The sequence below is a fragment of the Indicator indicator genome, chromosome 10 (assembly GCF_027791375.1).
Source record: "Indicator indicator isolate 239-I01 chromosome 10, UM_Iind_1.1, whole genome shotgun sequence".
Lineage (NCBI taxonomy): Eukaryota > Metazoa > Chordata > Aves > Piciformes > Indicatoridae > Indicator > Indicator indicator.
Window position 1 is genome coordinate 11,362,776 of NC_072019.1, and position 14,989 is coordinate 11,377,764.

The following is a 14,989-nucleotide window of genomic DNA, read 5'->3' on the forward strand; positions in this document are numbered from 1 at the left end:
AGCTGCCCCTACCAGACAGTATCCCTCATGTTCACTAGTTAAGAACTTGCTAATAGATGCTTTTTGGGGCCGGAAAAGGACCTTCTGCTGGGCAGAACCATGCGTCCTTCCATATTTGGAATGCACATTCCAAACCCCATCTCTCTCTCTTTTTTTTTTTTTTAATCTGTTGCTTCTTCTTAACTTTTGTTTCTTTTAAAACCTACAGCTATCATTTAAAGACAGTAAATTGTGCATTGTCCTAGAATTCAACAGCACTAACTGAACTTAGTAACATACAATGCTGCTGTTAAATGGTATTGCAGGACTCTTCACATTTCTAACAAGCATTTAGGACTCTCTAAGAATGTATAAATTCCACTGGCAGAGTATAGCAGTAGCTCTTGTTAGTTTAAAGACTTTGGCCCTTCTTCACAATCATGTTATAAAATAGTATGTATTTCTAGAAATACATAAAGTCTGCATCGTGATTTGTATGTGGGTACTAAAATGTCACTTTGCAGGTGAGATAATACAATTCATACTTGTGAATAATGTGGAAGACTAGTAAAGCTGAAGTTTCTAAACAGGTCGTTCTAACAAATTGTCAGAGCTTTAGTTAAAATAGCTTGAACTAGCACTGTTGTTTGACTCAAAAAGGCTGTTGACTATGACTCTCTCCTCAAGGGAATTCTACACTTAATGCTTTTATTTGGCCCCTGGTGATCGCATCTGAACTGAAGCAAAACACAACCACCATCCCAGTGAGAGTTTGCTCAGTATGGCTAGGTAGCCCTGGCACTCTTTTAGCAGCTGTGCATCTTGAACCTTAAGTTGCCAGATCTTATTATGGTACAGAGGTAACTCTTGCAAAACAATACTAATAAGTAATTTCCTGTGTTTCCGGTCGTAGTCACGTGAATTAGAAATCTCAGTGTATTGGCGTGACTGGAGATCCTTGTGTGCAGTCAAGTTTCTGAGGTTGGAAGATTTCCTGGATAACCAACGTCATGGCATGTGTCTCTATCTTGAACCACAGGGCACTCTGTTTGCAGAGGTAAGGGTGGTTTTTTGAAGCACTTTAGCAGACTTGTGAGTGCTGTATTGCAGAATAATGTTACGAAGTTTTTCTTGAACTTGTAAGAATGTATTTTGTTCTGAAACTTGAATTATAACCCATATTATTTGAACTGCAGGTTACGTTTTTTAATCCAGTTATTGAAAGAAGACCAAAACTCCAGAGGCAGAAGAAAATTTTTTCAAAACAGCAAGGTGACTGTTTAATATAAACATACAAAGCTTAAAATGGCACAAATCTGTTGACATTTTTTATGCAGACCTAGTATTTGCCTATGAATAAAGCTGTTGATAATGAAGGATTTGGCATTGCACTTAGAAATGTTTTGCTTTAGAATTCCTTAATATGCATTAGCATTTAATAGTGAATAATTATGAATTGCTAAGGAATATGACCAATTCAATTTGTTCTTCATAAGCTATAAACTGATTAATATGATTACTTTTTAATTATAGCTTTTGGTAATAAGTAAGGAAATTACTTGCACTCTATATTTTTTTTTTTCCACAATATCCACAGGCAAAACATTTCTCAGAGCTCCTCAAATGAATATTAATATTGCCACTTGGGGAAGGCTGGTAAGAAGAGCTATTCCTACAGTAAATCATTCTGGCACCTTCAGCCCTCAAGCATCAGTGACTGCTACTGGGCCAGTGGTTGATGCTCACATTCCTGAACTAACGCTGCCAGCCAGGTAGGTGATATCTACAGTTTTGCAGTACTTTTAAGAGCAAGTGTAACAGTGAGCTGCTTATGCCTCAATCCACATAATGTTTATCCTGTTTATTCTGCAAGACTACAGACCTTTCAATGTTGTAATTTTGAACATCCATTTTATAGACAGATCTGCACACACAAGACTTGCTTTAGGAGAAATCTACATAACGTGCAGTTTTAAATTGGTTTTCATACTATTAAAATAGTCTCTGCTATGCACTGAGGAGTTATTTTTATTGCCAGTGACTCTCCTGTGGCCAAATTGGACTTTGAACATGAACCTGAGCCTCCACCAGCTCCACCCCGTGCATCCTCCCTTGGGGAGATATCTGAATCCTCCTCAGAGATAAAGGCTCCTGACATACCATCTCAGGCAAGTAACTTTCAGTTTAACAAGGTGGTAATATTGGTATCTTTTTATGGATTTCCTCCTTTATTTTTCAAGCGTATGCTCTCTTCACTTACACACACAGAATTGTCTCAGTGGTGGGAAAGTGTTACCATGATTGGTGTGTTTAATTCTCCATATTATTGGTTTCACCACACAAAAAAACAAAAGCACAAAATCATTAGACCATTCAGGAAAAAAACAGCTTTATTAACAAAGAGCAAAATGATTGAAGCCAACAGGTTAAAAACTTTGCTTATCTGATCATCTCAAAGTATCCATTTTACCTCAGATAATTCTTGTGTTAAGCATTTCACATACATGTAGTCAACTCTCTGCACTGATTTGTCTTTGCAATCAGTTTTAAATTCTCAGACTTTTTCTTCACAGGATGAAGTAACAGCTTTTGATTTTGAAAATGGCAGAAATAGTATTGTCCCAAAACTCCAGCCTGAGATAATTTGTGAGCATGATAGTCCCCATTCAGATGTAAAATACACCAACACCCGAGAGCCCGAAGATAGAAGGTAAAAATGCGGTGATTTTGCTGTTGATCGGAATAATGTTTCTTAAACTACAAGTCTTTTTTACTGTGAGGTTTTGTTTGGTTTTGTTGTTTGTTTATTTGTTTGTTTTTCACATAGATCACAACAAAGATTTCAATTCAGTTTGAAAGATTTCCGATGTTGTGCTGTACTGGGCAGAGGACATTTTGGAAAGGTAAATGTCTAAAGACTGTCAAATATCAAGGCTATATCAAGAAGCAGATGTAGCTCTTGGATGAATTGCTTATCTTCTGTTTCAGGTGCTGTTGGCAGAGTACAAAAACACAAATGAGATGTTTGCTATTAAAGCCTTAAAGAAAGGAGATATTGTTGCTCGTGATGAAGTAGACAGGTCAGTCTATGAAATATAATGCACAGATTCCATAAATCTGCTATGCTTCCTTTCTGCACAACTATAAGCTTTACCAAACAGTAGTAAAATTCACTGCTGCTATGCTTCCTTTCTGCACAACTATAAGCTTTACCAAACAGTAGTAAAATTCACTGAAAGAGCAAAACAAGTTGTCATCTGCCTGCTTAGTTGGCTGCTGCAGACACAGTCTTTCTTCTGGGGCAAGAAGGGAGTGATGTGGTCCAAGAATAATGACTTGTTTTAGTGCCCCTCTTATCATGCCTCTACTGTAGTTCTGACTTAAAGCTGGTCCTGCTTTTCCTTTAAGTTCTCTTGTAATTATTTGTTCTAATAATTCTGTAGACTTCCATTGCACTGCAGGAGGGCAGTGACTGTTTTCTTTGCTGTCAGAAACATCTATGATGGTATTTTTCAACCTGTAACTTACTGTTGTGTTTTGTCCATCATATTTTCCCTTAAGTCCTGTGTATGCTCCACTGTGGTTGGGGTTTAATCTTTTTTGGCCCCAAACTCAGATTTTTCTTTGCTTGGAAGTGAAGTGGCAGTTACAAAACTGTGTGGTTTTCATGTAAAAAGGTCCTTCTATGGCTGTTTAATGGTGACTGTATTCACTAAAGATACAAATTAACCAGTTGGCCTCAAGAGAAATAATCTGGGACTACTATAGATAGCTGTCTGTAGTATTGTTACTGTTTTTCCACTTTTTAGTTTAATTGATTATGATATTATGACATAAGAGGATTGAAGCTAATATTGCAAGGTATGGATGCACCCTTAATGCAGGTCTGAGTAGTTGGGAAGAAAATTGACAGGGTAGAATTTTCATGGACTACTAGGTTTCCCCCCTTTTTTTTTTTTTTTTTTTTTTTTTGAAAGCTACATGGGACTTGTCTTGAAACAAAATGTTCTTAATTTATCCTGAGGAACAGGGGGCAAAACGTAATGTGTAAATTACCCATAGCTTCTGGGAGCTGAAAAATCATGGTTCGGGATTCAGCTTTACATTTTTAATGATTTTCTGTTTGCAGCTTGATGTGTGAAAAGCGAATATTTGAAACTGTGAATAGTGTAAGACATCCCTTCCTGGTGAACCTCTTTGCTTGTTTCCAAACCAAAGATCATGTTTGCTTTGTAATGGAATATGCTGCTGGTGGGGATCTTATGATGCACATTCATACTGATGTCTTCTCTGAACCAAGAGCAGTGTGAGTATCCATCCCTTTTTGTGGCATTCAGTGAAGAGCATTTTTTTGGTGGCTAAGAACTAAGATATTTATCCCCACATGCCTCTGCATTCTGTCATTTTAATAAATGCTGTTCAAGTTTTTAAGAGTCAGAGGCTCCCAACAGATTTTGTCAGAAAGAGACAGAGACACATGTAGGTTTAATGTGCCCAAATCTACACTGAATTAAAAAACGACATACAATGATGTAATGTTTATAATACTCTTTTATTTTTTTTAACATTAAATTAAAAAGCTTAATGAAAAGTTAAAATGGCAGACAAGGCTAAAAAAAAAAAAAAAATAGAACGGCAGTGAACACTACAGAAAATTTATCCTCCAGGCCAGGTGAATATAGTACAGCTTGAAAGCTGCAAGTTTTAAGCGTTCTTGCCATCTGACTTCAAAATTCTAACCTTGTATAAAACTAATCTATACCTGAGGAAAGAAAAGATCTGTAATCTTCAGGAGGTGATTGATTAAAAGATCAGCAATCATGGGCTTCACATTCTGCAAAGCAAGATTAACATCCATTGAAATCTTCACTTGTTCAACAGATTCTACGCTGCATGTGTGGTTCTTGGACTTCAGTATTTACATGAACACAAAATAGTATATAGGTAAGTAGTCACTGAGCCATTTCCAACAGATGAATTTCAGCTCTTCTGAACAGTTCTGAGGAAACATCAATGATGCAATTTTTTTCTCAATTGTTCATGTAGGGATTTGAAGTTGGATAACTTATTGCTGGACACAGAAGGCTTCGTGAAAATTGCCGACTTTGGTCTTTGCAAAGAAGGTAATGGCCCTTGCGTTGTCTTGCTAGGGCAGTTCCATAGTCTGTCTTACTCTTGACTGTTCCTTGAGTCTTTTAAACTGCCAAACAAGTACAGTGTGTACTTATCCTGTATCATTTGATTGAAACAATGAATCTCTGATTGTATAGAGATAGAAGGAAATAAGAGAAGCATCTGAGTATAACCCTATTTTTTTTTTTTTTGGTTGTGAGCATCACCTGATTCTTAGTTCATCATACCTGTGCTTATTAAGCTGCATTTTCCAAGTTAGCAGAACAAGCATTGGGTGTTCCTCATTCTAACTGAACAATTAAATCAAGTACCATTATCCATGAGTCACTCTTACTTTTTAACAAATGCCTTATCTGTTTTTTAACACTGAAATAATCACACCTCTACACAGAAATGACATGCAAAGTATGCTAATAGCTAAAATAGAGACATTTATGTCAAAAAGAAAGCTTAGATGTTAGAAATTTACTTTCAAGCATGTCACTACTGGCAACTACCTTTCAAGCAGGACATAAAGTAAAGGTAGCAACTGAAATATCCCCCGAGTTGGGGCATAAGATTAGGAAGGGTCCATTTCCTTCTCCAATTTGTATAGTCTGTCCACCATGTATTTTTCTGTTTGATAGCCTTAGAGGGAATTCAGTTGGTGTTCAAACATTACTGTTGTCTTTAATATCCTAGGGCAAGTTTTGTGACTTTAGCTACAAACAAGTTCCATAAACGACAAAAGGAAACAAGGACAAGGAAAGCTCTTTGGTTTACTTACTACAATAAATAAATTTCTTAAGCTTTCTGCAACACCTCCACTTCTGTCACATCAGTCCTTGTGGTGCTAATGTCCCAAACCGTGCCCCTTTTGCACAGGGCTTACTTTGCTCAAAGCTGTTTCACTACATTCCACATTTTACATAACTGTGTGTAACTTCGCCACTGCAGAAGTATCCATGGTAGGCATGTTTGACTTGTGCACCACGTTCTCCTGTACTAGCAAGCAAAAATAGAGCATAAGATTGTTTGTCTTTCCAAGCAAAGATAACTGGGTGACAGGTGTAACTGGAAGCTTAATGTGGACCATCACATGTAGTTAAGGACAAGAAAGCTTACACTGAGGCACACATGGAACACAGGCATGGGAAGGAAGAGCGGGGGAATGTTTTACTTCCTTGGCCTGAGTCTTCAGGACAGGCCTTGGAACTACAATACCAGCTGAAGCTGCTCTAGAGAAAGGTTTTGTTTGCTGCCAGATGAGGTTGTAGAGCGGCAAAAAGTACTGCTTGCTTTTCACTAACTGTAACTTTTCAGGAATGGGATTTGGAGACAGAACAAGCACGTTCTGTGGCACACCAGAATTTCTGGCTCCAGAGGTGCTGACAGAAACTTCCTATACAAGAGCTGTGGACTGGTGGGGTCTTGGTGTACTCATCTATGAGATGCTTGTGGGTGAGGTAAGTTCCAGTAAAATACAACAGTCATGATACCAATGTATGTAGAAGAGGTTACAAAACTCAAGATAGCAGCCTGTCAGCATTTAGAATGCCCTGCCTGTCACAGTTGCATCAATACCAGGGGATACAGTAGGTATAGGCCTACCTAGTTTGAGTGAACATCTTCATGACTTTCATCAAGAAAGAACGTTTAGAATCGAGCAGTTACTTACCTGACACTAGCTCCTGTGATGCTGTAGAGGTTGGTAAGTCATGCTATGAGCTTGAATTACCAGCAGTTGTAGAACTGAATGGGTTGTAGTTGCTCCAAGACTTAACCTCTAGATCTTTGATTGGTTGGTTTTTACTTATATCATTATGCCTTAAATTACAGTAATGACACATTAATATCAGTGCCTCTAAGCAAGAACATAGCACATCCGGTTTTGGGGAGCTCAGTTTCCAGCACACACCTGTTCTTGTCAAATGTGGATGCATACAGCTATAGCAGTCTTCTGCTTTCAAATGCTTTTAGGGAAAGGATAAACTCCTTTAGTGCACAAAACTAGATAGTAGTGGAAGATTATGCCAAACACAATGCTGTTTACCATGTGAGCTACAGCTGCATTAAACAGAACACCCCAGTTCATGTGTTTGAGTACGTTGCTTTCTTCCTGGTCCATTCTGTTATGGCATCTCCCAGGTAGCAGATGGATGGTTTGCATGCCAGAGACTAAATGAAATCCAGAGATTTGCTCATTATTTTGTTGTTTGTTTTTTGTATTAAAAAAAAATATGATCATTCACCTTTCTTCCACTTCCTCTCAGGTAAAAAAGAACAAAAAGCTTGTAGGGTGTTACCTGCATCTGTCAGGCCACCTCCAAAGAGTCTGAAAACCCTTGAGCTGTAACATGCTAAAGATTGTCCCAAAGACTTGATACATACTTTCCACATTCCGTGTATATCTGGTGTCAGAATTCAAAGAAGATCCCAGTTTTCAGTGTTTGTCTCTACTTACAAAAGCACATTTTTTAAAGCATAGTCCTTCAGTAGAAATTAAGGGAAAATAGCAACTTGCCTTACTTTTCTCTTTCTTATGGAAGAGTTTATGGGTAAAGGAAGATGACTTCTCAGGGTGTTTAGTTCCAGGCTGCCAGTTGAGTATGTCAACACGTTCAACTGGAAGCGATTTTAAAGCCTGTTTAACTGTATTTTTTCATTACTTTCATTAGTCTCCTTTCCCTGGAGATGATGAAGAAGAGGTGTTTGACAGTATTGTAAATGATGAAGTAAGATATCCACGGTTTCTGTCTACAGAAGCCATCTCCATAATGAGACGGGTAAGAACATAATATTACAGTATTCCCTCTAACCCTGCTTCCTTTCCAACATTAATGAAATTCATTACTTCTGTGAAGAACAAAATACTTTCTGAACTCACACTTGGGGTTGGGTTGTTTGGTTTATTTTTTTTTTCTACAATTAAATTTCAGACTTGCTTCATTTATGCTGTGCCATGCTGCCTATCACCTTAAAAGAAAATAGTCATCAGTGCCATTCCACTTCATTTAGGAGCAAGTTTTCCTTTTTTAAATGTAAAGCACTGGAGGCTCTATTTTCTCCCTGATCTGTGTTTCCTAGTTGTATCTAACCAGAGGAGCTCAGCTGTCTTTGCCAAGTGGAATACTGCTGCATTGACCTATCTGGTAGATTTACATTGTCACATGACTATTTTAATTCAAAGACTTCTAAATCCTTCTGGTTTCATTCCAACTGGGGCAGGGAACACCATACAGAAGGCATCTGCAGTCCCATTCTTGGCAAAGAACAGCTGATTTTGTTCATGATTGTCATTAGTGCTATCCTTGGTGTAACGCCTCTGCTTATCTAAAGAAGATGCTTGTACCTGAGTTAGCAGCTTATCCCTGTTTATAGAATGGCACCAGCTGGAGGTGATTCAAAGCCTTTGGAAGCAGTATCTCCACTTAGATGTCTGACACTGAATATTAGTCCAGCAGCCAATTCAGCAACATGCTGCAGCATATGAGTTAAAGCGTGTTACAGTAACTACTGTGGCATCAGTATTTAAGCGATGTCAGAAATACTGTGTAGTTTAAAACGATTGCTTATTCCCAGGGAGTGTTTTGTCTCGAGAAAGAAGAATACAGAATACAGTTTTAAGGCAGTACCTGGGGAAGGTATTTTTATTGTGGAAAATTATCATGCCAATATCCACAGGGAACCGCTATGTTGCACCCAGAATATGTGCACCCTTAACTTTGTCCTTGCAGTTTACTAGTTGTAGTTGTGTATGCACTGCTCCCATCTGAGAAATTCTTACACCATATAGAAGACATTATGTTTTGATGGCTGCATCATGAATCTATTAGCCCACCCTGATGCTAGGCACTCTGCCTGGAACAGGGGTCTGCTCACAGCACCGTGATTCACAAGCGTGAGCATCTAATGCTTTTGGTGTTAACTGGAAAACCCTTTTAATTTGACTGTGGAAAGCAGCAGTCAGCCCTCTCTTGGTAACTCCTGTGAAGTAGCTGGGCACAGGAGATAGCAGAATGGTCTCTCTTCTGAGCCGAGCAAGCAACACTAGCTTATGCAAAGCCTGTATCCTCTCCAGCTGAACGCCTGCCCCACAAAGCACCTTAGGTACGAGGACCTGGTATCACAGACCTGCAATGAGACCAGTTAGGCTCTTCTATGTTCATAGCTGGGCTGCTATTGTGCTGGGTGGAATTGTGCTAACAGATTCAGGCATCCAAAAGGGCACTGCTTTCTCTAGCTATGTGCATCCAGAGGACCAAGAATTTTCTATAGGTCAGGCAGTTTCGCTGTCCATCTGATCTTCATCTTGGTTCTTATGCAGTAGCACTCATCTTCCCCCTACCCCTGAACTTTTGCCTGTTTTGTCAGCTGTTACGAAGAAATCCAGACCGACGTCTTGGAGCTGGAGAAAAAGATGCTGAGGATGTGAAGAAGCATCACTTCTTCAGGGTGAGTACAAACCAGTACTTCTAAGGACACTCAGGAGCAATAGACAGGAATCTAAATGTGAGCTGGTTTCTTTTACAGCTAATAGATTGGAATGCTTTACTGGCCAAGAAAGTGAAGCCTCCTTTTGTACCCACCATTAGAGGACGAGAAGATGTTAGTAATTTTGATGACGAATTTACCTCCGAAGCACCTATCCTCACTCCACCTCGGGAACCAAGGATACTTTCAGAAGAAGAGCAGGAAATGTTCAGAGATTTTGATTACATTGCTGATTGGTGTTAACTTCTAGACACTGTGAAACCCCAGCTGACTGGCTCACAAGAATGCCTCTCTCAGAAGGATACCGACCCTTCAATTGCTCTCTGTGCCACCTGTAGCTTCTGTTTTTTTAAATCACATGAACATCCTTTAAGTACTGTTTTAACACTCTTGTGAAGAGTGGCCTCTTTGTATATTGTTTTTTTAATCTGAGCACTGGAACACAGGTCTATGGAGTTGTTACGCTGAGCTGGTGAACCCAGGCTGTATTAAGCTTCCCACACAAGCACACGTGGATTTGTACTGATTCTCTCACTCCTCTACAGCAGATAACATCACTTTGTCATAGATCTGCCTTAAGTGGGAAAAGCAGACTTTGAGCTAGGTAACTGCTTGTCTCTACTCAGCTACACTGCAATAGAAGCTTGGGATGCTCGTGACACAGAACATGGTTCTAGCTGGAGAAGGCAAATTATTTCAGTTAAAGATTACCTTGTGCAGTCTACAGAACTACACATTTCTATGTACACTTTTATCTTCTTAAAATAATGGTATTGAGAACAGATATGCCTTGTTTTGTAAATTTTCTATGGTATTTATTAGGAAAAATGTTAAACACCTTGCCTTTGAGATAACAACAGTGTAAGTGCTTCCGTGCTGAAGAAAAATCCAGAAAGTTTACCAAAGCCACTTGCCAAACAGTTTTGCCTTCAAGCTTTTTAAGCATGGCTTAAAACCCTGGTCAGTATGGAGAACGTAACAAGGATGTTGCTCAGTCTGACTACACAGAGCAAAGCAGGCCCATCCACTTCTGTATTCAGACTCATGCCTTTCCCACTCACCAAGTGGACAGATAAGTTAACCAGTCTATGTAACCACCAAGATCATCCTGTACCTGCTGTACAGTACCATATCACTTTTAGAAGACATAGGGATTTTCACTGTATACATGCTGTGAACATGTCTAGCTGGAAGCTGTAATGTATTCTTATGTCCAGGCAAGTAATTTAATGATACCATTTCATTCACTTCGCTCCGTGGCCAAGTGAACAATGTAGAGCTCTGAGCGAAAAAAATACCTGTATACAGAAAGGCCACTGAATTCAGACCTTAGATTGGCAGTTACTGAGGGTAAAAGCAATATGTTGTAACAGAATGTATAAATATTTTTGATAAAAACAGTGTATATTTTATAAACCCCTTAACACTAAAAGCTGTACCTCAAAAGCTGAAAAAAAATCACAGACCAGACACTGTGCACACTTGTAAACTGAGACCTGGTTTTGGCATCTGGTGTTCTTTGGGCAAACACTGATTCTTGGACAATAAATATCCCATGTGGTCCTTAGCTCTAGCACTGTTCAGAGCTGATCTCATCTCTCACAGGTTCATCCTAGCCAGGTGTTTGCTGTTCATGGGCTAAGACAGTGAGAATCAGCACTCCAATGAAATCTAAACTTTTATTCACTCAAAGCAGAAATGTGAACCCCTCATGCAGAACTGAGGTGGTTGTTCAAAATCATGTTCCTGGATGCAGGGTCAGGCAGGGGAGAGGCTTAGGGGCTCAAACCCAAAAGGGTTAATTGGTCTAAATCAGGCACATGTCCCTTCTCCCTACCCCCCCACGCTTGGAACAAGGCAGGCATCTGTACTAGCCCTACAAATCACGTTTAGCAGGGTGAGTCAACTTTTCAGCATCACTCATTTTCAGATTGTAATCAGTAAGAAACATCATATTCCTGTATCTAGCTGAACCCAATACTTTTGAGGTACAGTCAGCTCACCCTTTTTGGTTCCCAAATATATATATGAGCATCTAACAGGGTGCTTAACACTTACGAAAGTATCCTCAAAAGTACCTTTTTTTTGTAACTACATCTTGTACAGAATTTTTTTTTTTAATCTAAGTAAATCACTAAAAATTAAAAAAAAGAAAAAAATTAGAGGGCAGGGTATGTTCACCCAGTTAAGCTGAAAGAAAGCACTAATTTTATCTCTGTAGTTTTTAAACTATTTTTAGGCAGATTAAGATTTTAAACCCTAGATTGTAAATATATTTTGCTATACTTTATCTGTATGTGGCTGCTCAAGCACTTTGTAAGGAAATTAGGATATTTTAGAATGGTACACTATGCATTAAAATGAAATGTGCCTTTAACAAATGTCATTCGAAGTGTTTTGCAGTCATTAATATCACAAATTAAAGTTTTAAATAGAGTAATTTGTAAATTGTGTCCCAAACATGATTTTGCTGTTTCTTGAACCGATTTGTCATGTTTTCCACAGGTAACTTCAGAAAAGAACTTGCTCTCAGGAGGGGACTTAGAGAAATCCAGTCTTTTTGTGGTAGCTCAATGTACTTCCATCCATTTAAAAAAAATAATAGCTCTGAGCATACCTTCTTTCTGAAGCTTAAGGAAAGTAGCCTTCTCTTGCTTGGGTGAGCAGTCCTATCTGAAGGGAGCCAAGAGTAGACCACATCTATCGAAGTCTGGCCAGCTTGCGTTGGCATCCTCCCCATGCAGGCTTCCTTTGAGGACAGGGGGAGACAACACTCACTCCTGTCCTGCAATGTTTCTTCATTACAATCTCTGTCCTCCCACCCTTACATAGGAAAGCTCTGTAAACAAACAAAAACTTACACCCAACCCACAGCAGCCTTGTTATCTAAGCAGAGAGTGAAGCTTTCTTTTCTGAGTGCATCAAGAAAAGAAATCTTTAATCTTGAGAACAAACTAAAATTTCTCATGAGACCACCATTGCCTAGGGACACTTTGCTTAGATATTTGTGATCAATCATCCCAGAAAGGGCTGGCTCCAACTAATGGTAGTTTCAACTACCTTGTCTAAATTGCAGTTGACTTAACAAGATACTATGCCCATGCCTTTGTTGTGGTGGGGAATGCAATCCTTCACTACTGTCTTCTCCCAGGTTTGCTGCTGAACGACCTCCCAGTAACAACACAGAGGCATTAGCAGAGAACCCAAAAACCTATCAACATCTGAGCTGCAGCTGTTTCTCCTTGCATTTTAGGGACTATTTTTCATAGAGCCTTTGCTACAACTTCACTCTGTAACAGAAGGTAAAAACTGGCTACTGAGCTGCAATGATGATCTCCTCCCCAGCTCCCACACCTATCCCTCCACCCTGAGAACTGCTGCTGTGCCTCGCACACAGAAATCCCCCACTACTACCAAGAAACGCTCCAGACAAGGAACAAGGAGAGCTCGTTGCTGAGTAAGAAACCTCTAAAAGAAGCCAAATTCCTTAGCCTTACCGAAACAGCTTACTGTAACTGCCTGAAAATTAATTCAGAGTTGTACTGTTTTTTTTCCTGAAATGCTTCACATTAGCTGTTAGCCTACTGGGACCAGCAGTACCTGGATTTCAGTATATACAGTCCAATCAAACATATTCCAAGTTCTCCCTCTTTAGGCTGTGCAGTTGCTACCATCTCCATGCCAAGGGCAGTACTGGAACTGCAGGCAGAGGCAGGGTAAAGGCAAAATCTCTGTCAAGCTCTGCAGCCCTGCAGAGCCAAATTATTTAAGTTTCAGACCAGGCAGCCTTTGCTGTACATATCAATTTCAGCTGCAAGCCCATCCCTTGCAAGTGCTCATGCTAAATGCCTGAATGCATTTCAAAACCAGAGCATTACTGCAAAGGTAGATTTCAGACATTTCTAGCCTGCAGGCAGTAGATCTATGCTGGGAAGTATACTCATGGCGATGTAACTTCCACCTTTGTGTTTCCAACTGTTAACAGCACACTAAAGATCAGGCCCTGCCTCTTCAAATCATCACACCTTCCCCAACAAGCAGGAAGGCAAAGTAGCTCAGAGCAAGACAGGGAAGCCCATGTAATAGAACTGTTGCACCAAGGCATAAGGAAATATACTGGACAGTAGAATGCAATCCCACCTTAACATCTGCACCAAAATTTTTCATGACTGCAACCAACAGCTTCAGTGATGTAACAGAACTGTAGAGCCTTTGTTATTTGTTTACAGGAAAGGGGGGGGGGGGAAAGCTGAGCTGCCACATTTCAATAGTGTCAACCGGCAGAAGAGGATTAAAACTAACCCAGCAAGAAAACAGTGAGGGCTATTGACAATTAGCACTCTTAGCACTGGACACAGCCTTCCCTCTGCATGGCTCAGGACCAGATGTGGAGCAGGCTGACCCCTCAGCTGTTCATTTTGGCAATTAAAATTAATTTGCACCTGTGATACAAAATGAACTCAGGAACCACAAGACTCCCAGTGAAGTACATTTGTTGCTTTGCACACAAAGGGACACTGTCAGGAGGCAACTTGTTTTCTAAGCTGTTCATTTGGGGAAGGCTGAATAACTTCTGGCCTTCATTTCTCAGCATCTGGTGCATCATTTCAAACCAGCAGGCACTCACTTTGAACGCAACAGTGCCAAAAGCTTGACCCCTGGCCAGTCAGGCTGCAGGGTGGACTGACTGGGAGTTTCATAGGAGTTTCCCTGCTGGCTTCTACTTCCTCAGGAGCCCCTAGTGAGTCAATCCTCTGTTTATCACAGCCAAGCCTGATTTCTTCCCCCTCCCCATTCACATCTAGTTTGAAGTCCTATCTCTGAGTCCCACTAGTTCCTGGGCAAAGACCCTGCTTCCAATTTGAGGAAGGTGGCTCCCATTGGGTGCTAGCATGCCTGATGCCATGTAGGCTAACCCATTGTGAAAGAACCCAAAATTCTGACACACCAGTCAGACAGCCGTGTATTAATGGAATGGATTTGCCTGTCCCTTCCAGTGTTTCTGCTCAGTACTGGAAAGAGGGAGGAAAAGATAACCTGTGCCCCGGATTTCTTCACTAGGCAGCCCAGGGCCCTAAAGTCTCTTAACTGCCCTTGGACTATGTGTTACAACTTCTTCACCACCCACACGGAAGAGTTGTAGTGGGTACTAACCCAAGAATCTCATTAGGCTTTGGAGTTTCCTAATCCAGGCTCCTCTGAGGCAACAGACTTCCCTATGAGAAGGGTCTGCCCTGCATATTGGACCCTCTGTTCCTTTCAGAAAAGTCACCTACAACTGTGACTGACTCTCCTTTTCTTCTTTGTGGAGGTGGTTGTAATACTATGGGAGGTAGGTCTTTTGGATGTTTGTGAAGCCCCTGGTGTGGCTGAATCAATACCCACATAGCCCACTGACTGATCC

At 40.2% G+C, this 14,989-nt stretch overlaps 1 protein-coding gene across 1 annotated transcript in view; it reads left to right on the forward strand.

Moving 5' to 3' along the window:
• Positions 1-11,982, forward strand: part of PKN2 (protein kinase N2) — a 54,160-nt gene extending 42,178 nt beyond the window's left edge. Inside the window, exons 9-22 of the mRNA XM_054383905.1 lie at positions 893-1,036; positions 1,176-1,251; positions 1,577-1,751; positions 2,018-2,147; positions 2,553-2,689; positions 2,807-2,882; positions 2,968-3,059; positions 4,109-4,285; positions 4,861-4,923; positions 5,026-5,102; positions 6,415-6,557; positions 7,770-7,877; positions 9,466-9,546; positions 9,625-11,982. Coding sequence (XP_054239880.1) covers positions 893-1,036; positions 1,176-1,251; positions 1,577-1,751; positions 2,018-2,147; positions 2,553-2,689; positions 2,807-2,882; positions 2,968-3,059; positions 4,109-4,285; positions 4,861-4,923; positions 5,026-5,102; positions 6,415-6,557; positions 7,770-7,877; positions 9,466-9,546; positions 9,625-9,828 — 1,683 coding nt within the window. The 3' untranslated portion in view covers positions 9,829-11,982. The remainder of the gene's footprint in view (positions 1-892; positions 1,037-1,175; positions 1,252-1,576; positions 1,752-2,017; positions 2,148-2,552; positions 2,690-2,806; positions 2,883-2,967; positions 3,060-4,108; positions 4,286-4,860; positions 4,924-5,025; positions 5,103-6,414; positions 6,558-7,769; positions 7,878-9,465; positions 9,547-9,624) is intronic.
• The last annotated feature ends 3,007 nt before the right edge of the window (positions 11,983-14,989 follow it).